The sequence below is a fragment of the Fusarium pseudograminearum genome, chromosome 3 (genome assembly GCF_000303195.2).
Source record: "Fusarium pseudograminearum CS3096 chromosome 3, whole genome shotgun sequence".
NCBI classification, from domain to species: domain Eukaryota; kingdom Fungi; phylum Ascomycota; class Sordariomycetes; order Hypocreales; family Nectriaceae; genus Fusarium; species Fusarium pseudograminearum.
In genome coordinates, this window is record NC_031953.1 from 7,339,035 (window position 1) to 7,363,445 (window position 24,411).

Here is a 24,411-nt window from a genome sequence, read left to right on the forward strand (position 1 = left end):
TAGCGCTTTGTTGTTTCTTGTCTTTGTTCTTGTACGTGTCATAAAAACGAAGTGCACTTATTTCGCCATCACAAATGTCTCACCGACGTTGTCTGTCTTTCATAATGTCAGCATCGTATTCACCGGTGCCACATTCCAGTGTCTTGCAGATCACGACCGATCACTCCACCCAAGCCACTTCCACAACCACAACACACCCATGGTCGTCCGTTCAAACTTGATCAAACCTTTCCCGCGATGCGGAAAACGCCGCATTCGCTCTTAGACGACCCGCAATAACGGAGCCGGAAGTTGCGGAACGGAGTTGGCTTCGGGCTCCTCGGGAACGTCAAACCCTACTTTATTGCTTGACGGGAAGTACCCGCGGCTGGGACTATTCTTAGGTAATCAAGATCGTAAGGCAGTGGAGGTGCCGTGCCACTTGTGGAGAGCGTAGACCCCTTCTGGAATTCAGTTTGACGATATGCTGATGGCCAAGGATCTAGGCTGGGATATCGTGTGTTTGGTTTCATACCACAGAATCGTGAGATCATGATGAACTTGGTACGATGGAAGCTCAAGGAGTTTACTGGAAATAGATGCATCGTCAGTTCATGGACAAATAACAGAGATATATAAATCATAACGCATGGCGCTCAACTTGCCTCGATATCCATCAGTATCACACAGTATCTCACAACAACATCTTACAACCTTATAGAACACCTTCGCTACTACACACCAATTTCCCATCATGAACATGTTTCTTCTTGATTTGGCTCTGGCTTCCACTGTTTCCGCAGCTTGGATTCCGATTGGACATGGTCCAAGTGAGTCTAGCAAGGACGCCGTTGCTTCTGCAGCCATTCCTACCATCGCTGATGCCGATCTCGATCCTGAGTTCAATCAACCCATGAGAACCACACGGACCTCACCTGTACTTCCCACCGACATTGTCTCTGATTTCGATCCTGAGTTCGGACAGCCCATGAGAACTACACGAACCTATCAGCCACCTGTTGTTCATACCAGCCTTGCATCTGACTTCGACCCTGAATTCAGACAGCCTATGAGAACCACAAAGACCTACGAGTCAGCTGTTGTCCCCACCATCAATGTTCCCGAGGACACTGTCATCTTGCGCCCTATTCAGTCTACCAAGACCTTTGAGGTTCCTGTCGAGACTCTCACTTCCATCGTCTATGTTCCCCGACCTTGCAACACTGGCTCATGTCACCCAAGCTTCACCACCAAGACTGTGCTTGTTCCCACTGGTGCTCCCGCTCCCACCTCCTCTAGTGGATGCAGCCCTGCCTGTCCCAGCCTTTGTCCACCAGCTCATTTACCTCGTCCCATTCCCTCTCACCCTCATCGTCCCGTGCCCGTCCCCACTGGCAACAACCACCCTGAGTATCACAACACCACCTACCCCGAGCCCAGACCCATCGAGGGCAGATTCTGGAGGATCAAGGACCTCAGCCGCCACTGTGCCAAAGACGGAAAGTCTTGCGACTACGAGTTTGCTATTGAGGCTGACGGCAAGACTGAGCACTGCAACATCAACCGCAAGCCTGGCTCCGATGCCGCTCTCGAGAGCTGGACCAACGTCCCCTGCAACAAGAAGTCTCACAAGACTGTTTCTTGGGGCTACGTCACTGAGCCAGCACCCGCCTTTGCTGTTGTCACCGTCGTCGAGGGCAAGGTTCTTGCATGGTTTGGTGTCGCTGATATCAACGGCCAGAAGGTTACTTCTTCGAACCCATTCGGCTCTGGACATTACGGCAACCTTGGACCCGATCAGGTCTACACTTACTAGTCCATCAACATCCAACAATGCCCCTCACTTCCTGGAAGCGAAGCACTTGTAGTGGTGGCAACCTTATAGATTGATACTAACAAGGAGGAATATTTGGAACCAGATTGATTATACTGAATTGGATTGACTTTGGTGTGTAGATTGGCTTTCATTTGTTACATTCCTTTTGTCTCTTAGAATGATTTCAGTACGTTAGATTGTTATAGATACCGGTATCTAGTAAATACATTTGTTCTTTATATCTTGTTCAGTAGCCTGCTCTTCATTTTATTGCATCACTATATTGCAATGCGGGTTTACTTTCAAATTCCATGTCGTTGCGAACGATTAGACAATTAATTAAGCACGTAAATTATGTCTCCTTTTATTATGCGAATGGACAGCTACTAAGTACGAAGTCTCCGTCAAGCAGAAATAGATAATGACTAGAATGAGAAGATCAAGCTGTTTTTAGTTATCCCAGCAGGTACCTTGCAACATGCAAATTTATCGTCAAGTTCAGTGTTTACTGTATAAATAGCGAGGCATCTACTCTATCAGTCATAACGTGCGTGTTGTCATCAGAAACAATGAGATCATGTGATGGGCAAAACGTGACAGGTCACATGATCGTATCGCACGTGCATGTACTCTAGAGTCATTCAACTCAGATCTTCAATCAATCGATTCATCTTCTCATCAATCCCGTAGTTTAATACATATCACTATTGTAATTTTATGGTTATCAATTTGTGAATAAAAACAAATCCCATTAATAATAAAACATAGCTTGCTGCCCAATTCAAGAACAGCTTGGTATCCAATTCTAATCAATAAACTTCCAAAAAACCTAAAACTCGATCAGAATACCCGTAGGACATCCTGTCGACACATTGTGACAACGACGCGACTCTGTCATGTTGAAAGTTTCGCGGTCAATCTGGAAAACGTCATCGCTATCTTCGGAGCTCGCGTACATCTGGCGGACTATCTCCTTCTGCGCATCAATTTCGGTAGAGATCTCATTGTTAATGATAGTGGCAGTGTCGGCTTCCTTGGAATCTGTCAGAGGTTCTGAATCTTTTGCCTTGTCTGCAGATTCGGAATCCTTTTCCTCGTCTGCGGCAGCCTTCTTCATCTTCAACAACTCAAGGTGGTGAGCTGCCTTTGGGTCCTCCTTAGCTTGCTTCTCGAGAATAGCGCGGGCTGAGGGATCTGTGTCGATGAGGTCGAAGAGGTAAGATCGTGCGGTTTGTTCTGAAGGAGTGCCACATGCTTCACTCTCTTTGCGTCGACGCTCGATATCGGCGAGTTCTTCCGTTGTGGGCTCATATGGTACCATCGGACCGAACTTCTGGTACTCCACAAAAGGCTTGCGTTTTGGTGCTGGAGGTGGCTTGGGTTTCGGCTCTGTGGGTTCAGGCTCGGGCTCTGTGTATAATAGCCATCTTCGAGCTTCAGACCACCAGAGAGCTATTTCCCTTTTCGCGGCGTCTCTCCCCTGTAAGGCCTCAGTGTGGCTGATGAACGTCTCGTCAGGGTGTTTGACAACTTTTTCCGCATACCAGTAGAACTCGTCCAGTATTTTCTTGAGGGACCCAGGTTTCGTGACCCAGAGCTCGGGAAAGTCGCCGTCGTCATCCGGGTTGTCTTCCAACTCGTACTTGGGCTCGAGTATACGCGCCCATTTCAGGTGACGCGGCTTGATGGTTTTGGAGTTGGGCAGTCCATGATTTCCAACCTTGGCATTGGCCTGGAAGTAATCGTAGGCTCTCTGGATCATTCTTGCGTCGAGGCGAATGTATTCCTTGAGAATTTCTGGACTCAACATCGCCTTGGGATAGTCCAGGGCCCACGCGGGAACATCATATTCCGGTGTGAATTCGTAGTATTCTGGTGTAAACTGCACCATCTTTGCGGTTGGATGATGGGTGGAGATGGGGGTGGAGGTAGGTGAATAAGTGTCAAGGTTGTTGGTGATTCAGTGTAGTGAAGTCGGGTAATTCAATGTAAGAGTGACGGGTGAATAAGTGTACTAAATGTGGATGAATAAGTGTAAGAGTTGTGGATAAATCAGTGTAATTAAGTGTGATGAATCAGTGTGTGTGAATCAGTGTGTGTAAGAGTAAGAGTTCAGTTGTGCAGAATGGGGGAACAGATTGTCTTTATATACCAGATAATGGAACAAAGTGCCTAAGGCTCGTGACATGAGGAAACTTCCAGCCATATTTAAAATTGTTAAGTTAAGTTACGATTCTGCGTGCTTCAACGCCTATTTTGTGGAGATGGGGGCATATTTCTTTGCCATTAGCCATCATTTCTCTAGGCAGAATGACCGTCAGAGTTTTCTATGAGTCAACTTGTAGGTATCCCAAAGTAAGAGAGGCAAAAGGGGACTCTCATCAAAATCTTGAGTCTAACCAAATTGACAAAAGAGACGGTAGGCTCTCCGATATGCTGTTATCGCATGTTATCGCGTCCCCTTAACTATCATTAGAATTTATGACTTTAGGTTGATCGCAAGGTTTACTCTCGACTTCTGTTACAGTTTTAGGACATGAGGCTCATGGGTGGGCCACATGTACTTACCTTACCCAGACGCCACAAAGACAAGGTAAGCAGGGCTCTTATCACAGTGGCATAGACCTATGGACAACGCATCTTACTATTGTAGACACGCATGGCATATGATTGGAACACTGTGTTCTGAAGAATTCTGAACAAGTGAGTTGATAGCACTGTGGCGCATAATATGGAGACGCGTCTGAGTCACCCTGCTTTTTTGAACATCATGTGCATTTTGTTTTTCTTTGTCGTCTAAGTAACAAGCGGGGCCTCATCAAATTCATCAACACTTTTGAGAATTCTAGACGCCTCAGTCATTGGTTTCCTCCTTCCCCCTCTTCCCCCTTGCGCAGGCCCAAGGTCATGGCCCAAGCTTATCGCGGCCCTTCTCGGTCTAACAACTACCATTGCTGCATCCGAGGGCTTCTCAAGATCAGCTGCCCAGCGCGCCACTTCTTCTTCCTCCTCTTTAATCTCGTCGTCAAGAGTACGGTCTGCGTGTGACCCAAAGGCAAACATACGACCAAAAGACTGTGGGAACACCTTGTGTAGGAATAATCGCACAGTGGGAAGGCATGGCGCTGCGATGCTCACGGAGCTTTCGATACCTGCCCAGACCATGAGGTCCATGTAATCCCATGTTATGTTGGTCGAGTGGCCGTAAAGAATGTTGTATCGCATTTTGAGACAGCTGGCGACTAGTACCACAACGCCGAGGCTGAACATGAAGATGATGGCGAGTTTTCGGCGGAATGTCGACCTCACTAGAATATGTCAGTAAGTTCCTTCTCAACAGAACGAAATACGTACTCCTCCAGACCAGCGGTATCGGAAGGGCCAGAACCACCACGTCAAAAATAATATTCGTAATGTTGATCGACCATTGCAGTTTGTTCAAATCCATGCACTGAAAGTCCACGTCGCTTCCGCTGAAGCGATTCCAGTTCCAGTGTATTGGCGTGCACTGGAAAATATTGAGGAACATGAATATGACGGTATTGAGGCATACGATGACGATGACGGCCCAACACGCTTGACAGAATCGCGTGTATACGTGGCAAAGGCGGATGTAGAATAGTATGATGGTGACTTTTGTCATACCCATTAGAAGGCTGTAGAAGGGGCAGTCGATCCAGAATAACTAATTCTGTTAGCGTTTGAGATTGGATGCATATGTTGAAATGCATACCTTCAAGGCATGTGATAGGTCGTCTGCGTTGACCTGCCAGATATCCTGGCCAAAGGCAGACATTAATGCTATTGATTGTTAGCAAGTTATCATATTAGCTATCCCTAGTATCTCACCATGATGTCCAATACCGAAATACACGATATAAATAATAAATGAAATCAATGACAACCAATCTTCAGGCGAAAACTGCTTGATAAGAAACGCTTTGGTATAAATTCGAATGATAGTGCAAAGGATAGACAGAATATGAATGGAAATGTATGGCCAAGCAGCGTTTCGACGATCTCGCAGAGGGCGTTCGCATAGAGCATCAACTTGACGTAAAGAGGCTGAAAGTACCATGTCAATAAACAGAGACACAGTGGGGTGCTGATCATGATCCTGGGCGAAGATCACGGTGAGACATACCGAAAATAGCAGGGGTGCGACAATATTGTCTCATACAGAGAATTAAATCCGAGTGGAAATCTTGGGAAGTACAAATACAGCTTTTCTCATCTTGTAAAGCGCAGTCTAATTGCAATCCTGCGACAAGACATTGTCGCTTCAAGAAGTTAGTACGTATTTTGAAAGTCCAGGTAAAAAATGACTTACCGCGCATATTGGAGACGCATCGATCGTCGCTTGGACGTGGGCATTGATCTCGTTCGCCACAGAGGTCGCCGCACTGACAGTAACAAAAACAACAAAACAAACGACCAATGTAGCCAATTTCTCAACCTTCATCGTGCATTGTTCGGAGCTTCAAGATTGATCCCCTTATCAACGGGAATCCAGAACGGTCAACATAAACATAGCGTAACACTTCCAGATCAGGAAGAAAAAGAAAAACCAGGGAGCTGGGGGGGGAGGGGAAAAGAAAAAGAGCCATACAAAACGCACGTTCCCCTTTCTAAAACACAGCTTAGTGGGACGTTTTGTTCAAAACGATCATCAGAGAGGGGATAGTTGGCACTAGAGCCTGTGGTTTTGATTAACTGACGAGCTGAATGGCACAGCTTGCCGGACCGTGGTGGACGCGGTTGCCACTCCGGAGGTTTTTGGGGGAGTCTTATTGGATGAGCAAGTATCCTCTGTGTTAATTAGAGGCCGGACCCTTAGGTCCAAAGTTGCACGGCCTGTGGCTAGTGGATTCATGTTGGGTCGAAATGACCTCTGCGGGCGAGACGGGCTCGATCCGTAGCCCGGTAGATGGAGCAAAGGTACCCGGAACCAGGGATGCCGGGATGTCGCGGCTAAACCGTCTATGAAGATCTGATTTGTGATGTTGAGTAATTGTGTCTATGACGATGATGAGCATACTAGACAGTGGCGTCAGGTACCGTGTAGTATAGACATGACTCGACCAGCATCTTGTCTGCAGTCATCTTTCTCGTCATCTTCATCAACGACTTTAGCTTGCTTCCTTCGTGTCTCATATTTCTGCATCTTCGGTAGTCGCGACTTGAAATGGGTAATATTTCCCCCGTTGGAGACTGCCGAGCGAATAGACTCGTGGCGTTCAATAAAGTTCACGCTTCAGGAATAGGCTGACCTTTTTTCGCGTTGTGCATCGCGCTCGCGTCGAGTCATGGAACCAAGACTAGCCTATCAAGGGCATTGTTGGAAGTAATGTTTCACTCTGGTCTTTGGAACCACGTGGAATGCACAGAAGAATGTAACCCGCCACATGCGAGCGATGGCTCAGCGATGAAACATACCATCATGTGCAAGGGGGATTGACGCCATTCCCAAGCTTGCAGGGCGACGGTCGATCAATTAATTTGGCTCCCATCTTCTTTCGTGAATGGTGGAACCGAAGTTGAACTCGGAAGTGGGGAGATCTTCAGTAAGGGTACGAGGAAATCAGCACAGACAAGATGATATGGATTCAATGGCGGTGATAAATGGGACTCGTCTGGAGAAGACGGGATTAAATGGCTGTATGAATGTGTGTAATTCCGGACGCTCCACATGGTGGACTTACGGGACGTTTGAAGGTGAAGGGATGCATGGACGAACACGTCTAGTACGCAGCAGAATTTATTAAAAATTTATATCACTATTCATGAAACCGATAGCATAGAGGCAAACATGCAATACGTAACAGAGAATAGTTGCCATCACGATAGACATATGTATTATCCAGATCGTCTTTATTCCATCTGGTCAACCAATATTACCCTACACTCCTGGCAGCCGTGTTGATGACCCACTCAGCCGCCATCCACAGATAAGCCTAATCTCGCCCGGACGATAACGATAAGATATCGATAAGAATATCGCAAAAGGCAAAAAGCAATCGACAACGGCAGGATTCGAACCTACGCGTGCGAACACAATGCCTATGATGTCTCGTAAGAGATAGCAGGGCATCGCCTTAACCACTCGGCCACGTTGTCTTGGTGATTGGTTAGCATGAGCGCTTCAAAATAGGGTAAATGAGGCTAAGTCGATATGAAAATCTGAAGCTGCGTCCTTATCACAAGGACACTCATGCATGTTTATATCATCTTCTTTTACCTTCCTCTTTAGTCCTATCAAATAATGCTGCAGTTGAAATGATAAGACACTAGCTCCATGGTGTTTCTCTACTATGTACCAGCTACCAGCTACTCATCGATTGCGCCCTTGTTTCTCAAGTGGCTATTATCTACCTGTAGAGCTTTATCCCATGCCAGGGGCAGGATTTATCCGAACACAAGAAGCATGGGATTTGGAATTCATCCGTCACCAAAACATCATGATCTTGGCACATACGTCATTCTTGATTGTTGCTGTTGGTTGAGGGTTTTTATACGCGTTGGTCCAACACACCCCGCTTCAGCCAACTGATTCCTAAACCACGACGCGTTGATCGCTTTGTTCTCGTCGCACATCTTACATCCTTCGGCTACACAACTCGAAGTCACTGGAAGAGGTATCACGATGGGAGACAATACAACAGTCGCCGAAGTCCAAGTTGATGATGACGCTCATTCAGACTCGGAAGATTCCTCCTACGACACTGGCTCCATAACAGACAACGCGTCCATTGCCAGCAGTGTGCTTAAATACAATTGGAAGCATGGCCGACGTTATCACAGCGACAGAGCTGGGGAGTACAGCTTTCCCAATGATGATGAGGAACAGGATCGTCTCGATATGGTTCATCACGTTTTTACACGGCTGATCAACGACCGCCTTTTCACAGCGCCCATCGATCCAGAGGGCGCGAGGGTGCTTGACATCGGCACAGGAACTGGTCTCTGGGCGATACAGTTTGGAGACGAACATCCATCCGCCGTTGTCATCGGGAATGATCTCAGTCCAATCCAACCAGATTGGGTTCCCCCAAATGTCAGGTTCATCATTGACGACGTTGAGGCAGACTGGGTAGATCCAGTTCCTTACGACTATATTCATTGCAAATACATGGCTGGTTCTATCAAGGATTGGCCGCGGCTCATTAACCAGGCCTACGCCAATCTTAAACCCGGGGGATGGATCGAGCTTCACGAAACAGCCAACACATTATATTCTGAAGATGACTCGCTTCAACCAGATAACGCTCTTGTCGAAATGATGGAACATCTCACGGTCGCCTGTGAAAAGATTGGTCGAACAATGGATCCTGCACCATCTTTTAAACAGTGGGTCAAAGAGGCTGGGTTCGAAAGCGTGAAAGAAGACAGATTCAAACTTCCCATCGGTCCTTGGCCAAAGGACGAACGTCTGAAAGAAATCGGTACGCTTATGGGAATCAATATGATAGAGGGAGTAGCTGCTTTCACAGCAGTGTTGTTCACAGAAGTACTGGGCTGGTCGCGTGAGCGGGTCGAGCTATTCAACGCACGAGTCAGACAGGCATCGCGACAGCGATCAGTCCATCCGATTTTCGACTGTTTGGTAGTGACTGGTCGGAAGCCACGGTAACAAGCGACCCCTGTGGAAATAAATCGGGTCTTTCTTTGAGGCCGAGTCTGTGGGGTATATCCATAAGTCGACTAGTCTCCGCGGCATTGTAAGCGAGATGGACACGGCAATGATACTAAAACATGGGGTTTATTGGTTTTGGACCCGCGGACGATGCACCTTCTTCTTAAAGTGAGGGGGGATTGGTCGGGTATGGGGTAGTTTATGGATCGGTAGTGATGAATCGATGCCGTGAATAGTAACCGCAGTGCCATAAACTGGGGTATTGGACGCTGATCACTTGGTTCTATGGAAGGCCTGGCATTGATGATAAATTGCTTCGCTCTCCACTGTGAATGATATAAAAAGATAGCTCGAACCGATGCTCCTCAGTTCCACATCAACTGTATTCATGACTCTTCCCACCATCCCTAAACCCAGGTGGCGTTCGAAGACCATGCTATTCTCAAACCTCTCTGCCATATCCCTACTATTCCAAGGGCTTCCAGGAGTGTATTCCAAGCCAACATGTACTGTTGAGACATTTAGGTCCATCAAACTGGACAACGCGGAAATCATCTCTATCAATGCCAACGTCTCAAGTATTGAACTTCCAGAATGGCCAACCAATGAGTGGCCTATACCCGCTGGAAGCCCGCCTATCAACGTGTGCAAGGTCGTGGTCACGTACACGCATCCCGGTTGGAATGACACCATTAACGCCTATGTGTGGTTGCCAGTCTCGGACTGGAATGAGAGATTCGTAGGTGTTGGTGGAGGGGGCTGGTCAACCGGAGATGTTCTCGATCTTGGACTACCAGCCTCCAACGGATATGCCGCTGTAACAACCGATGGTGGTCGCCCTATGGAACACCGACAGAGCATGGATTGGGCACTCACAAAGTCCGGTCATCTGAACTGGCCCCCTCTGCAAAACTTTGCAGCTGTGGCTTTAGATGATGCAGCCACCTTGGGAAAGGCCGTTACAGCAGCTTATTTTGGCAAAGCGCCAAAGTACTCGTATTGGAACGTAGGTAGTCCCTCGAGAATAATTGACGCGCATACTGACGTCTTTAGGGATGTTCTACTGGCGGAAGACAGGGCCATATGATGGCTCAGAGATACCCAACTCAGTACAACGGTGTTCTTGCTGCGGCGTCTGCTTTCAACTGGGACAGGTTCATTGTGTCAGAGTACTGGCCTCAATTTGTTATGAACAGTCTTGGTACAGTTGTCGTGTCTCAACGCTCGCTATGATGCTAATAAGACATAGGCTACTACCCTCCCGCATGTGAACTTGCTGCCATCACCAAGGCTGCGATCAAGGCATGTGACTCTGTTGATGGAGTTGAAGACGGAATTGTGTCCGACTCGGATGGTTGCGACTTTGACCCCATGTCGGTAGTAGGAACAGAGGTTACCTGTGATAACCCCTCAGGTACTATCAAAGTCTCTGCGAAAGCAGCCGAGGTCGCCCGCTTGTCATGGCGCGGTCCACAAACCGAAGATGGAAAATTCATGTGGTACGGGCTTGATAAAACTGCCCCCCTCAACGGATTGGCCAACACGAATTGTACCTCCTTGACAAATTGCACCACGAGCCCCTTCACCATCGTCAAAGACTGGCTAAGCACTTTTATCCTACAGGACCCGTCGGTTGATTTGAAGGACATGTCGCATGCAGAGTACAGCAGGCTATTCAGACAATCTGTCCATCGCTTCGCCTCGGTGATTGGCACAGCTGATGCCGATCTGACAGACTTTAAGAAAGCAGGAGGAAAACTCCTTGCATGGCACGGGACTGCAGATCAACTGATTCCGTACAAGGGGTCTGTGGACTACTACAAGCGTGTGCTTGAGGGAGATCCAGAAGCGAATGATTACTACCGCTTTTTTGAAGCACCTGGTGTTTACCACTGCAAAGGTGGCCCTGGATGGTTCCCAGGTGGTGTGTTTGATGCCCTCGTGAAGTGGGTGGAAGAAGGAAAGGCTCCTGATACTCTGTATGCAGAGACTACTGGAACGGAGAAGAAAAGAGTGGTGGAGCTTTGTGCGTACCCGAAGAAGCTGACGTATCAGGGTGGTGACGCAAGTATTGCTTCGTCATATGGTTGCAAATAATTAAGAAGCTAGTTATGCATATACAATTATCTCAACTGGAACAGACATCTTCCCATCATCATAAATAAACCTGAGTCATAGATACACGACGGCCTAGAGGTGGCAATTTATCCATTGGCCACATTGTCATTGTAATAGCCCAATCTGGTTTGATAACTCTTTCCCAGGCTGATGGCAAGATAATCTCACCACCAGGTGCAATAAGGTCATAATGTCTCTCCATAACATGAGGTCCTAGTACGTCAACCTGTACGAATGCTTGTTTGATAAGATCCTCCATGCCCTATTATGTTGTTAGCCCCTTCGTTTTCCCGTGTTTATGTTATACTTATGTACCTGCCATGTGGCGCAAAGGTGGAAAGGGAAACTGAATTTGCGACCGACTGCATCTGTGAATCGGATTTTACCATGCTCGGCCCTTGTCTCAAATTCCTCGAGTTTAGCACTCGTTCCTTCTCCAACCTTTGCTCTGAGCTCCTGCGCAGCCATCTCTTTCGCGGCGTCCTCAGCTGCAACAGCGTCTGCAGTCTTCTTTCTATCCTCCACAAGTTTTAATAGAGTAGCCTCGTTCTTGGCTCTGTCTATTTCGATTTGTTCTGGCCCTTGTGGCACACTTTGTTGTCGTTGTGGCTCATCTTTCGGCACAGAACGATCGTAAGGCACTTCAGACGAATCTTGTCTTGAGATCGTTTGTGATGAAGTAATAGGACCACGATTATCTTTTGAAGCGGCCAATGAAAAAAGGGTTTTGACATCACCTGTCCTAACACTAGCACCGTGGTCAAGAAGTATTCGTACAACAGCAGTATGACCATTTGATGATGCCAATGATAGCGGTGTTCTGCCTTCATCGTCCTTCATGTTCACATCAACGCCCGCCTTGAGTAGGCTCATGATTATTTTTTCATCCCCCTGCTTTGCCGCCAGAAACAGCAACGCCGAATTCGCACCCGCTAGGACAATATTTTGCACATCCTCTTTATCAACAGACTCGATAATTGATCTGTCTGCAACATCAGACGCGTCGTCGCTGATTTTAATCTCTAAACCAGGAGTTGAGATTGGTATTGATGCAAGTGAAAGCTGCTGTAAGTGCCTGGCGAGATGACGACTAAAGCCTTTTGCATTGTTGTTTGCAGACGTTGGTTTCCAGTCTTCACAGAGCGGACAGCTACCGGAGTTGAACGTTCTTATAGAGCGCTCGCATGCATCGACAATCATGGGCATTTGAGCTCCTGTCACCATTCCCGGATGAGACTTGTTGAGATGTTGTTTGAACGATTCAGAACTGGGAAAAGTGCTATTGGGCGTGTTGCACCAGCTGCACTCCCACTGCCACCGATGGAAGTTGGATTCATGCTCGAACCACTCGCCTCGGGTTGAGAATGACTTATTACCACTTCTGCAATCTTTGATCGTACACATATATGGTTGAAGGTCAGCGAAGACATGTCTCCTGCGATTAATGTTAGCATAGAACGAAAATTGCATCTGTGCTACTGACTTCCACTCATACCGGTTCGCCGCAACTTGTATGGTCCGACAATATGGACACTCAAACGGCTCCCCATATTGAAGTTGTACCCCATCAAGAGTCATATCCGACAGATCTGGGATCGGGCGCCCCATACCTTCTTCATCCCTCAAACTCTGGAAAGACGTGGCGGACGTGAATGCCGACATACCACTGCTGGAAACACCTTTTGGTACCTGGTCTGATGATTCAAGGTTGTCTATCTCGTGGTAGGTAGTAGCGACGACGGTGGCTGTATCTCCGACGCCAGACTGTTCAGATTCCTTTGCGAGACTTGCCCGATGCTCTTGTCGATACTGAATGATCTTCCGTTGCTTACTTATGTTATTCCCCAGCCGCCTTGCTAGCCAGAGATTCGACTTTGCCTTAGGGAATCTATCGGCCACATATGTGATGTCCTGAGAACTCTCCAAAGTGAAGTCATCGAGATTGAGAAGTCTTCCCCTGGGCTGCTGCTTCCTGATCAAAATGGATATCCCAAACAGGTGATTGATAGCTGAATGAATGCCAGCTAGAAGCTCATCAAGTTCATTGATAGTCTTGGTGTTGCCATCATCTGACGGAAGAGTAGCTGATCGATTTGGTACACTCCCATTGATGATAGCTAGTGCTGGATGAGTACCATCATGTTAGCTGATCACTGGGTATGAACTCCTAGAATTTGTATAGCATAGCTCACCTCTGTCGGCCGAAGAACACAGGTTCTCTAATCCCAAGGCAACAGTCGTTCTCATTAGAGGTGCATCTCTCAGCCGATAATCGAGGGATTTCTTGGAGGTGTCCTGCTGCAGAGCCCCCAGATTCGATGCCCATACTCTGAGTCGCCCTCGTTCATCTTCCAATGTGACTCTCAAATCAGGATCGGTGTGGTCCGTAGTGTAAGCTACGGCTTGGTCCAAGGCTGCAAAGCTTTTCTTGCTCAACGCAAAAAGCGTTGGAGCGGGGGCACCCTCAGAATTCTCTTGACCCATTCTGGAAGAGTAGTAGGACCTGGATAAATGTTGTTCGGGGATAGACTAGCCAGAACTTGGCTATGCAAATGATTTCGTCTTTCATAGACATTGCTTACATATCTAAGGTCACAACAGGCAAGAAGAGGAGGCTTCCCAACTCATCAGATAAACTGATTACGTCAGAATATTACTTCTTCTGTAGCCATGCAATGTTGTTACCCCGCACTCAGGCTCGGGTTGCAGTTCATCGCATATAACCATCAGTAACTTAATTGTTTACAGCCGGACACGCTGGTCATATCACGCCATGTCCGGGTTCGAAATCGCTGGCGTGGTGCTTGGCTTATTTCCGATCGTCTGCGATGCTGCTAAAGACTTGAGAGGTGTTGCAAAGGACGCTCAGTCGTGGTGGCAGTTCCAGACCTCGTTCGACGACTTCATCGCACGACTTTACACAGAGCGCGTGTACTTTGATCAAGCCATTGTTGCTCTGTTGGATCCGCTTCAGGACCTCTCAAATCAGGAACTGGAAGCTCTTCGATATAACACCAACCCGAACCTCTGGCATGATCCCCACATCCAGGCAATGCTCACCAGCAGGATTGATCCCTCTCATCTTTCATGGTTCATGAGACAATTGAAGGATATCATCGATGCCTTAAAAGAGCTACGAAATATGTTGCCGTTTGAGAGGGTAAGAGTTCCATCCAAAATAGGCGGAAAGCTGTTAACGGAACCACATAAGGCCTATCAATTGGATAGCACAGACTTGGAAAGCACTCTTTTCAGGCTTAGAATTAGCTTCTCACACAAAAAAGACGAACTCCTTGGAACTATTAAGAAGAGGAACGAAGAACTACGCAACTACCTCAGTATGTCATCACAACTTCACATGAGTCGATCTTCGCTTCAGACACCGACGAAAGACACGTCAAAGCTGGTCAGATCTCTGAAAAAGCATCAAGAACAGGCGGAGTCCGTCTTCGGTGGCTTCAAGAGTCAATGGATCTGTAACTGCAATCTTGATAGTTGCCATTCGTGTGGTATCTCCACGGAAGGGTCGGATATGAGACTCCTTCTAAATGGGGCGAGGAACCAGTATCTAAAACTCGAGGTGATAACGCGAATCGAGATGCAACGGGTGAATGAATTAACTTCTGAACCAACGGCGGTCCCTACGCAAGCTGACTTGGAATGTTTGACGCAAAACTCTCTCAGAAAACGCATATCCAATAACATGAGGAAACAAGGCAAGAGCATCAGCAAACTTGTGCCTTCAACCTTGTTTTCCCTGTCAAACCCAAACAATGCTAGAGTTGATAACAAATACGACAAAGGCCTTGAGAGGGCAACTGAAAAGCTCAAGAAACGGTGCGTTCTACAGTTGTTCAAACATATTGTTGTCAGAATCTTGCTAACCCATGTTCAGACAACAGCAAGAAGACAGTAAAAAGATTTCACGGAGTCCCAAAGTCCAGTTCAACTTGCCCCCAGAACCGGTTGCAACTCCAACTACTCCCACCGCTGTTAACCGCATGGATCAAGCAATCAGCGACATGTGTATTACCATTGAGACACCAAGTCAAGAATCCTGCCTGGGATTCTTAGAACTTTCGGATGCTAAACTATTCTTGCATCGAGACCCTGGAAATTATCCAGAGCCTCCCCAAATGCAAACTTTCGAGGAATTCCTTAACGAACGACATCCGCGAGACTTTCGCCTGAACCTGGGCTTAACAGTCATCATGCTCATTCTCAAGCTTGGTCCCTCATGGATCCCAGAGAAACCGCTTAAATCCTCAATCGTCATCCTCCAAGCTCCAGGGTGTCCACCACAGCCCTTTATATCACATGCATCAATCCACACGACACTTGAGGCAACACCTACGATGGACATCCAAAAGGAGAAAGAAAAAACGACATTTCTTGCTCTCGGGATTATTCTGCTTGAGCTGCTCTTTCGTAAAAGCCTAGAGCAACAGTCGTTCTGGGCGACATTTACTGATAACGGAAAACGACACGAGTTCACTGATTTTGCTGCAGCGAGTAGATGGCAGAAGGACGCTGTGTATGAATATGGTGAGAAGGTTGCAAATGCTATTAGCAAGTGTGTCAATTACACTGTGGACAACTCGGTAAATCTGCGCAGTGCAGAGTTCTTACGAGAGGTGTGGGAGAAGGTGTTAAGACCAATTGAAGAGACTTTGGCATGTTACAATGGTTCGTAGCATTAGTGTAATTTTAAAAAGAAAATTATAATTATTATCTTGGTAGAAAAAGGAAAGTCTAAGCAAATTGATCGACCCTCGCTTGCGATCGTCGGGCCTCATCCTCAGCACTATGATGCATAAGGATTGTCGTATTGACAGTAATGCCAGGAGTCTTATCCGAGCTCGCCGCACTTCGTCCAGTTATTGACATCCCTGACTCCTTGAATAGTTCATCTTGTGAATCGTTATTCTGTGTACCACCGATTACATTGGTGGTGATACGGCTGTGGTTCGTTCGTCGTGTCTGGTTTCGACCTGTGGAGGAGAGTTCGTAGCGTCCAGCGTAGTTGGAGCCTGTTCGGGCGGAGGACATTTGTCCGAGGAAGAGGGTTCGTAGGGCTGGGGAGAGAGGTTAGTGAGGTGTTATTGCGTGCTATCGCGGTGTCGACTTACGAGGTAGACAAGTGGCGATGATGGCGACGGCTGTTTCGATCATGGAAACAGTGCATGTCAACATGGTCTCGTTCTTCTTGGAGTAGTAGGCTCGGATGACTGCAAGGGTTAGCCAAGTTGAAATCTCGGGGAAAGACAACATACTGCTAGCAACAACTACAAGGAAACCAAGGGCAAAGATGGCAGCGACACCAATCTTTTGCTTTGTCTTCATCTGTAGTTGAAGGACCATAGAGATGGGCAGACTGATTGCTGTGATGTGTTAGGTAGGTCCAACAAGAGCAGCCGTTGCTTATACTTACTGACGATATCGGTACCGATATTTACTGCGTCAAGTTAGTATTGTTGATGGAATATCGTTATGAGTGATGGTACATACATATAACAGTCAACCAGTAATTCCTCTCAGCTTCCTTGGGATCGCATTGGTCTGTGCTTATTGTCAGTCAGTGTTCCTTCGCCCAGTGATCGTGAAACCTACACGCCGGGTCTTGTGACCATCGCTTGTCATGGGGGAAGCATTGGAAGATGATGTGGAAGAAGATGGCGGCCCAAAAGCACACCAGCAGTCCCAGTGTGATGTTGTAAATAGTCTGTAGTCTCGTTCCAGGAGCGGCGAGTCGTTTGTAGAAGAGGACGAGAGCAATCTTGATAGCCCATAGTGAGGTTACATATAGGATCGATCCGGGGACGATCATCTGCGCCAAGTCAACAAAAGCAAACCTCATACCTAGACCCAACAAAGCTTACCTGCATCATGCCCTTGAACTGTTCAGGAGTCGCACCGGGAATATTCGCCATACCCAGATTCCACATGTGCTGCTGAATGATAAGATCGCCTATCAAACAGCACGCGGACAGAATAATGAAGGCATCGTCGATTTGCAGAGACCCGAGCTTACGGGCACGAATCCACAAACGAAGGACTAAGAAAATGCAAGCAACCACTGTAGAGATGTACCAGGACACCTAAAAGAAGATGGTGTCAGCACAGTAAAAAAAGCAAAGACCCCAAAGAAATGGAGCATCAACTGCGAGGATCCGGGATCCAAAGGAAAACTTACCACTTGACCGAGACCCTCTGCCATTGCAACGTCAAATTGCCAAGGTGAACAAAATATTTTAAACTTTCAGACGGAAAAAAGCGAGGGAGGGCATGCAGGTAGTTAACTGATTATTCCCAGCTCTACGGTAGCGGCCCCTGACCCATGCACACCTAAAATTCTCCACTGCACCACCTGGGAGGGTTTTGTCAAAGCGTATTCCTCGGAGACTCCCGCCAGCTCATTGTGTGTGATGGCAACGCTTCCAGCTCCCAAAATGCGTTAATGTCGTGGAGCAAAGCAGCGGACGAAACTAGCAGTCTAGCCCCGAAGACAAAATGCGTGCCAAGTGGAACAGTTCCTGTCACGAACTGTCACAACTCCCAATTATGGAACTTGGCACAGCACTAGCTCAGGGCCGTCGTGCTCTGTCTGGGGGATGTGGTCTCGTATGGCCGAAGCTAAGTGCGTTGGGCACCATGTTCCTCGGCTGTTTATTACCAATATCATGACTGAATTATCAAATGACAGTGCTCTCTTCCGTCTAGTAGATCTTAGCGAGTGCGGAATATTGAAAACCCTCGCAAGTCATGACGAGTCCGTGTTCGGTTAGCCAGTCCCGCTCGATCTAGCTCAGCCCCTTCCGCGGCGACGGGCCCTGGCGCAGATTCTTCCACGGAAACACGACGAGATGATCTCCGTGAGGTTACGCAAACAGCCTATCAAGCCTCTCTGATGATCCGGGTATTTCTTTCCGTCCCTCCAACTAACCTAGTGTCTTGATGCGGAACTCAAATTCCAGTGAAGTTATCACATGTATGAAAATACCGTGTGTGTTAGGTAATAGGATGTCATTGGACAAAGTCCGTGGCACTAAAGAAATTTGATAAGATAACTGAATCGTTCCATCTAAGCGAGGTGCCAGACATAAGTCGCTCCAGTACGCCGAACAGCAAGGACAAGCCAGGGGCGAGTTTGCCGATCCGTGCCTCTTTCGGCGAACTACCAATGGCATTTTTTCTGCACCTCAAGATTTGCGATCGTGGGAAGATGATGCAACTGATCTGCGACAGCATGGCATGGGGCAGATCCTACGCATGGCACATCGATGCCATGAACTTTGTTTGAGATTGATTGTGGAATCTGTTGTGATAACTGATGCTTTTAGCTAGATGTCGAATTCTTAGAACGGCCTTTCTCTGTCTGGAGCCGTGTCAAGCGTAGGATCAAAACTCAACGGCAATATTGAACGCCACCACTAGACGGGGGCCCCTTTTTCTTTCTCGCACGTTCGAGAACGCTATAAAACATTTTCTATGTCTCAGGGTTCGTTCGAAAACCAATCGATAGCTCAAACTTATTTCAGCACCTTGGCCCGGTTGCCAAACTGCAAATGGTTTAGTATCAGGGCACTAACCCAAGAACGCCGGTCCGACAGCCGCGATAAAGTCCGCTTCATCCGGACAGGGGATTTGCGTAGCATTGGATGTTATGCTGTGACCTTGTAGGGCAAGTCTAGATCTGAGAAATCTGGGTAATGCTACGGTATTTATTATTTGATGTAGTATCGAGGAACGAGACCTGCCTAAAGCAGACGAACCATTTACCTTTGATACCACGTGGTTGCGGTTGATCTGAGTCTCTGCAAGGTTATGGTTCTGACAAGACCATGCATCCAACATGGGTTCTTTGATGTCGACTCCACTGCCAAGCCCGCTGCAACGTCTCCAATAAGTTAGCAACCCGCCCCTTTTCGGAGATTCCGCCTTATTCTTCAGCGCCACTGCGTCACTTTTTTCTCTTTTAAATGGCTTGCAGGAAGCAGGAACATCGAATCGTCTATCATCCACCTCTCTGTTTCAGCCCAAAGCCTGTTTATGTCTTCTTCCCGCATCTCACTTAACCTCCTTTGGCAGAAGATAAACCTCACGATGGTCCTGCATAACACTATCCTCAGTCTGGCTACGGGTTTGACCCTGGCTGCTTCCTCTGTCGTTGCAGCTCCTCCTGCCCCTCCATGCCCACCTCTTCCCCCAGCTGCTGTTCCTCAGGGAAAGATTGAGGGTTTCCGCGATACTCACTGTAACGCTGTGTACCTGGGCGTGCCTTTTGCTGCATCCACTGGTGGACAGAACAGGTAAGATCACGAATACATTACCAGAATAAGGTTCAGATAGACTAACACCCTGCAGATGGAAGGCACCTCAGAGTCTCCCCAACTCTACCCGACGTTTCACAGCCAAGGCTTACGGACCAACATGTCCTCAAGCTATTAGCAGTGATGCTTTCACTCGCCAAGACGAGGACTGTCTGAACCTCAACATTTGGGCCCCCAAAGATGGCAAGAACCTGCCTGTAAGTTCCACTCTGACGGCATGTCGATCGGAACAATGACTAACATCTCCTAGGTATTCGTTTACATGTATGGCGGTGCCATGGTCACTGGCTCCAGCAGCAACCCCCAGATCCAGGGCACAAACTTTGCCCGCAATGGAGTTATCTATGTCAACTTCAACACCCGAGAGAGCATCTTTGCTTCACCTCACTCTTCCGAGTTGAAAGATGCCAAGCCCAATGACACCCAGAACTTTAGCATTCTGGATGTTGAGAAGGCTCTTGACTGGGTCCACAAGAACATCAAGGGTAAGCAGGCAGCGCTGTCCGATAATTTCACATGAAACTGACTTTGTACAGCATTCGGTGGTAACCCTGACCACATTGTCTTTGGTGGCCACTCCTCTGGTGGTGTTCAGGTTGACCACTACCTATGGAACCACCCCAAGACCTTCCTCAAGGGTGCTGTTGAGATGAGCGCCAACGCCGTCTCAGGCCCCGCTTATGCCCCCGTCGACGAGGCTCTCAACGCTGTGGCCGAGGAAGTTGGCTGCCCCAAGGCTGGAAACGCTCAACTCGAGTGTCTCCGCAACGTCAACCTCTTTGACTTCCAGACCAAGAACTTCAACTCCACCTTCAACACCTGGTTCACTCCCGTTATTGACGACATTACTCGGTTCTCTGACTACCCCGCCCGTCTTGCTTCCGGCGGCTACGCTTCTCAGGTCCCTCTTCTGACTGGTACTTCCAACGGCGAGGGAACCATCTTCAGCCTTGTCTATGGTGCTGAGAACAGTGACTTTAGCTCTTGGATCAACACCTTTGACGCTGACAGTGCTCACATTCCTGACGCTGATCTCATCTCGGCTTACAACCCTGCTGATTTTGCCAGCGAGTCTCTTCGCAGCGGTATCCAGTACGGTGACGCCCGCTTCAACTGCCCTGTCGATTACCTTCTTGATCTCCGCAGCGAGCAGCAGAAGACTTGGGTCTACCGTTTCTTCGGTGCCTACGACAACGTCGTCGGACCCCCCAACACTGCTCCTACCCACGGCACCGAAGTCCCCTTCTTCCACGGTGGCAATGAGTGCTTCAAGTCCCTTCAGGGTGTCACCACAGCCCAGCAGAAGCTTGCCGACTCCATCCACAAGTGGTTCGTCGCTTGGATCAAGAACCCCGCTGCTGGCCCTGGCTGGAACACCGTTGACAAGTCTGGCGAGTTGGTCAAGCTTGGTGTCCCTGGTGACGAGCTTACCCTCGAGAAGGCTGCTCGAAGTGACTTTAATGGCGTGTGCCAGGCTGTCTACAAGCCTAACATGCCCAAGTACCCTGTTGTGCAGTCTGTTGAAGCCATTGTTGAGAAGCTCTTGGCTTAAAAGCTAGATACGAAAAGTTGAACAAGGGATACGATGAAATGCCTCCGAGATATGACATGCAGCATTTTTAGATTGATAGACACTGAGGCAGTTTATTATAACGCTCAGATATAATAATGATTGATATCTTTCGCTCCAATGATGCGCATGATGTTGTGATAAGTGAAGTAATTTAAAGAAAACATAGATCAGCGTTGTTTAAGCAGCTTCATATATGGCTAGTAGGCAGGGCCGGCTTAGTACTCTTCCAAGTCAATACAGGCTTTATCACACGCCCGCTTGCCATGTCCGCGAAAGCCTTTTCGTAGTCTTCGATTTGATACTGCTTGACTAGCTTCTCCAGAGGCAGTTCTCCACGCGAATGCATGTTGATCAATTCTGGGATTAACTAGCATCAAGTGAAAGTCAGTAAATTGGCATCAACAAAAGTGTAGGAAGACAGCTCGTGTTTATCTCATCACATGGAACCTGGCTTTCTTTAGAATAACTTACAACCTCTGGGTTACTATCACCCTCAGAACACCCAACATATTCTTTTCCATACGTTAGATGGCTCATAATGTCGATTTTAGCTGTCGCCATTCCGCCAGGCGCACCAACAGTCGCAGCCCTTCCTCTCATGCCCAGAGCTGCCACCATAGTTTCAATGATGGCTGGAACACCAGTGCAGTCGACAGCAAAGTCGACACCAATTGGTGGACAGATATCCTGAATGCTATCAATGATATGCTCCTGATCTGGCCCAAGCACACCATGTGTCGCGCCCAACTCTTTTGCCAATTCAAGTCGTTGAGTTTGAAGGTCAACGGCGATAATAGTCTTCGCCTTTCGAGCTTTGGCACCCATGATGGCCGCCAAACCAACTGATCCAACCCCAAACACTGCGACAGAGCTTCCAGGTTTGACATTCAGGGTATTGAAGATAGCTCCGACGCCAGTCTGAATACCGCATCCGAGAGGTGCGAAGAGTTCGAGTGGTGTTGATTGTGGTACCTTTACAAGACTTGTTCGGTGAACTATGGTGTGTCTGGCGAATGAGCTCTGGCCAAAGAACCTGCTATGCATGGGGCGCTTTCGGCCTTCTTTCATGGTGAACATGGTAGCTGAGCCATCCGCGCGCCTCCCGCCAAAGTTGTAGATATTGAAGTTGTAGCAATATGCTGGATGGTTCGATACACAACTAGGACATGTTCCGCAAGATGAGAAGGATAGAAGCACCTTGTCACCTACTGAGACGTTCGTAACATCAGAACCTGTCTCAAGAACAACGCCTCCGCCTATGATGAATAATATTAGTACCTTTTACCCACATCTATGACCGAGTCGATGACTTACCTTCATGGCCAAGGACAGCGTTCTTAGCACATGGCAATTTTCCACTAGCACAAGCTAGATCTGTGTGACATACGCCCGAAGCATCAATTTTAACAAGAGCTTCATCGGGCTGTAAAGAGTACAGATGGACTTGCTCAAGCTTGAACTGCCCGTCGAGGTTGGGTGCGACGAGTGCTGTTGTTGTTCGTGACATGGTGGGAATAATGCGGGGGAGGCAAGGCTAGTTTGAGCATGACTATCTTTCATCTCATTTAAGGACGACTGAAAGCTGCGCCCCTTTGTCTTGGCATGAATCAAGTATTTACCGTCGCGAAATGCCGGTCGGAGGCCATGTGGGGGTTGACTTGTTGATCTTCCGCTACTCCACATAGGGAATCTAGGGAAGGGGGGGACAGCGAAGGGACCTAGACAGGGCTTCATGATCTCGGATTCCAGTAGCGTTTTAGCGGTTATTAACGAATATGGACGTTTTGAAAGCCTATAATCAAGTCGTTCACTTGGAGCATACTCGTCTGGTCGTACCGCGCCAATATGGGCTCTTGAGTTACTGTAGTCGCGTCAAGCAGAGCGTCTTCAGGGTTTGTCATTGTTTCAATGGGTGCGGAAAGGCGATCAACGAGTAACTTGGCAAGTAGCCAGTACTCTGGGGAGTGTCGCATAAACCCGACTCTCCTCCAAAGCTCGGCTGGTGAGACATTTTGTTTGTCCACCATAACGTGTGGCGGAGAGAAAGAAAGCTCATCTGAATAGGTTTCCCAAACCATTTTCCAGTTACTCAGTGCGTTGTAGACAGCCTAGAGTTGATCGTGGCCGCCAAATGAGTTTTGATGATGAAACAACAAGGCATGGAAGGCTGGCATTTCCAATTAGTAAGGTTCCAACCTGGACTACTCAGGACATACCTGATACAACGGCAAAGAGATTCAGTGGTCCCAGGTCAGCGAAACATCGCTGCATCTCATTGGGGATAGGATTCTTGCAGAATATCTCTACGACCTGACGAAAGGTGATGTTACGTATTGGCGCAGATCGGGACTGCCAGTTGCATAGTTCTTGGTAGCAGTCTTCACTAGTAGTAGCTTGAAATACCGCCTCGGGTGATGCCATATGCATACTCATTTCCTTAATAACCATCCTGGGAGGCAGGTTGTTGAAGATGACAAAAGCGTGGTCGAGTAGATATGTCCAGAGGAACACCCTATCGCGAAGTCAGTAACCGACCCATAGCGAATGGTAGCATTATTAATCCGACCTTATGAGCTGCTCTCTCGCTGCAAAGCCTTCCCAGTCGAAGTCATCGCAAAGCATTGTAGAGTAATCGGGGTGCTTTGCCGATATGATGCCAAAGTCTCTTGCCATCTAAACACTTGTCAGTGCATCGTTCTCTTTCGAGTATGGACATTGAATCGCAATACCGATATGACTGTACTAAAGCGGAATCGACGGATTCTTCTCTTGCTTGCCTCAGTACCTTCCCAGCCTTGGTACAGGCATACCATGTACGCCGCCTGGAGTGCTTGAATTCTTGAGATATTCGTAGCGAAATCGAAGATCGGGGCACCTCTATCATCCTCAGGATCGCGGCAGAAGTCGTCGTCTGTGAAGATCATTTCTTCGACACAGTTGAACCACATCTTGGCTTGTTCGT

General features: G+C 47.9%; 10 protein-coding genes across 10 annotated transcripts, besides 1 other annotated feature; 5 read left to right on the forward strand and 5 right to left on the reverse strand.

Moving 5' to 3' along the window:
- Positions 1-733: 733 nt before the first annotated feature.
- On the forward strand, positions 734-1,795 carry FPSE_02912 (uncharacterized protein; the record flags this gene model as incomplete). Its single annotated transcript, XM_009256031.1, has 1 exon — positions 734-1,795. The coding sequence occupies one exon, from the start codon at positions 734-736 to the stop codon at positions 1,793-1,795; it is 1,062 nt and encodes a 353-aa protein (XP_009254306.1).
- An 829-nt stretch (positions 1,796-2,624) lies between these two features.
- Positions 2,625-3,686, reverse strand: FPSE_02913 (uncharacterized protein; the record flags this gene model as incomplete). The annotated part of the gene is made up of 1 exon (XM_009256032.1): positions 2,625-3,686. One exon carries the CDS (start codon positions 3,684-3,686, stop codon positions 2,625-2,627), a length of 1,062 nt encoding a protein of 353 aa, XP_009254307.1.
- A 905-nt stretch (positions 3,687-4,591) lies between these two features.
- Positions 4,592-6,257, reverse strand: FPSE_02914 (uncharacterized protein; the record flags this gene model as incomplete). Its single annotated transcript, XM_009256033.1, has 5 exons — positions 4,592-5,103; positions 5,150-5,480; positions 5,529-5,596; positions 5,940-6,075; positions 6,126-6,257. The coding sequence occupies 5 exons, from the start codon at positions 6,255-6,257 to the stop codon at positions 4,592-4,594; spliced, it is 1,179 nt and encodes a 392-aa protein (XP_009254308.1).
- Positions 6,258-8,438: 2,181 nt separating this feature from the next.
- FPSE_02915 (uncharacterized protein) lies at positions 8,439-9,425 on the forward strand (the record flags this gene model as incomplete). Its single annotated transcript, XM_009256034.1, has 1 exon — positions 8,439-9,425. The coding sequence occupies one exon, from the start codon at positions 8,439-8,441 to the stop codon at positions 9,423-9,425; it is 987 nt and encodes a 328-aa protein (XP_009254309.1).
- Positions 9,426-9,861: 436 nt separating this feature from the next.
- FPSE_02916 (uncharacterized protein) lies at positions 9,862-11,525 on the forward strand (the record flags this gene model as incomplete). Its single annotated transcript, XM_009256035.1, has 3 exons — positions 9,862-10,434; positions 10,482-10,629; positions 10,678-11,525. 3 exons carry the CDS (start codon positions 9,862-9,864, stop codon positions 11,523-11,525), a joined length of 1,569 nt encoding a protein of 522 aa, XP_009254310.1.
- Positions 11,526-11,583: 58 nt separating this feature from the next.
- On the reverse strand, positions 11,584-14,030 carry FPSE_02917 (uncharacterized protein; the record flags this gene model as incomplete). The annotated part of the gene is made up of 4 exons (XM_009256036.1): positions 11,584-11,808; positions 11,862-12,981; positions 13,030-13,669; positions 13,739-14,030. The coding sequence occupies 4 exons, from the start codon at positions 14,028-14,030 to the stop codon at positions 11,584-11,586; spliced, it is 2,277 nt and encodes a 758-aa protein (XP_009254311.1).
- Positions 14,031-14,319: 289 nt separating this feature from the next.
- Positions 14,320-16,240, forward strand: FPSE_02918 (uncharacterized protein; the record flags this gene model as incomplete). Its single annotated transcript, XM_009256037.1, has 3 exons — positions 14,320-14,706; positions 14,758-15,383; positions 15,442-16,240. The coding sequence occupies 3 exons, from the start codon at positions 14,320-14,322 to the stop codon at positions 16,238-16,240; spliced, it is 1,812 nt and encodes a 603-aa protein (XP_009254312.1).
- Positions 16,241-16,248: 8 nt separating this feature from the next.
- Positions 16,249-16,278: a repeat region.
- A 20-nt stretch (positions 16,279-16,298) lies between these two features.
- On the reverse strand, positions 16,299-17,763 carry FPSE_02919 (uncharacterized protein; the record flags this gene model as incomplete). The annotated part of the gene is made up of 8 exons (XM_009256038.1): positions 16,299-16,621; positions 16,676-16,774; positions 16,820-16,927; positions 16,978-17,001; positions 17,055-17,105; positions 17,157-17,373; positions 17,426-17,644; positions 17,740-17,763. 8 exons carry the CDS (start codon positions 17,761-17,763, stop codon positions 16,299-16,301), a joined length of 1,065 nt encoding a protein of 354 aa, XP_009254313.1.
- Positions 17,764-19,649: 1,886 nt separating this feature from the next.
- On the forward strand, positions 19,650-21,428 carry FPSE_02920 (uncharacterized protein; the record flags this gene model as incomplete). The annotated part of the gene is made up of 4 exons (XM_009256039.1): positions 19,650-19,855; positions 19,911-20,073; positions 20,127-20,361; positions 20,413-21,428. The coding sequence occupies 4 exons, from the start codon at positions 19,650-19,652 to the stop codon at positions 21,426-21,428; spliced, it is 1,620 nt and encodes a 539-aa protein (XP_009254314.1).
- A 208-nt stretch (positions 21,429-21,636) lies between these two features.
- Positions 21,637-22,956, reverse strand: FPSE_02921 (uncharacterized protein; the record flags this gene model as incomplete). Its single annotated transcript, XM_009256040.1, has 3 exons — positions 21,637-21,816; positions 21,921-22,705; positions 22,764-22,956. 3 exons carry the CDS (start codon positions 22,954-22,956, stop codon positions 21,637-21,639), a joined length of 1,158 nt encoding a protein of 385 aa, XP_009254315.1.
- Positions 22,957-24,411: the final 1,455 nt, after the last annotated feature.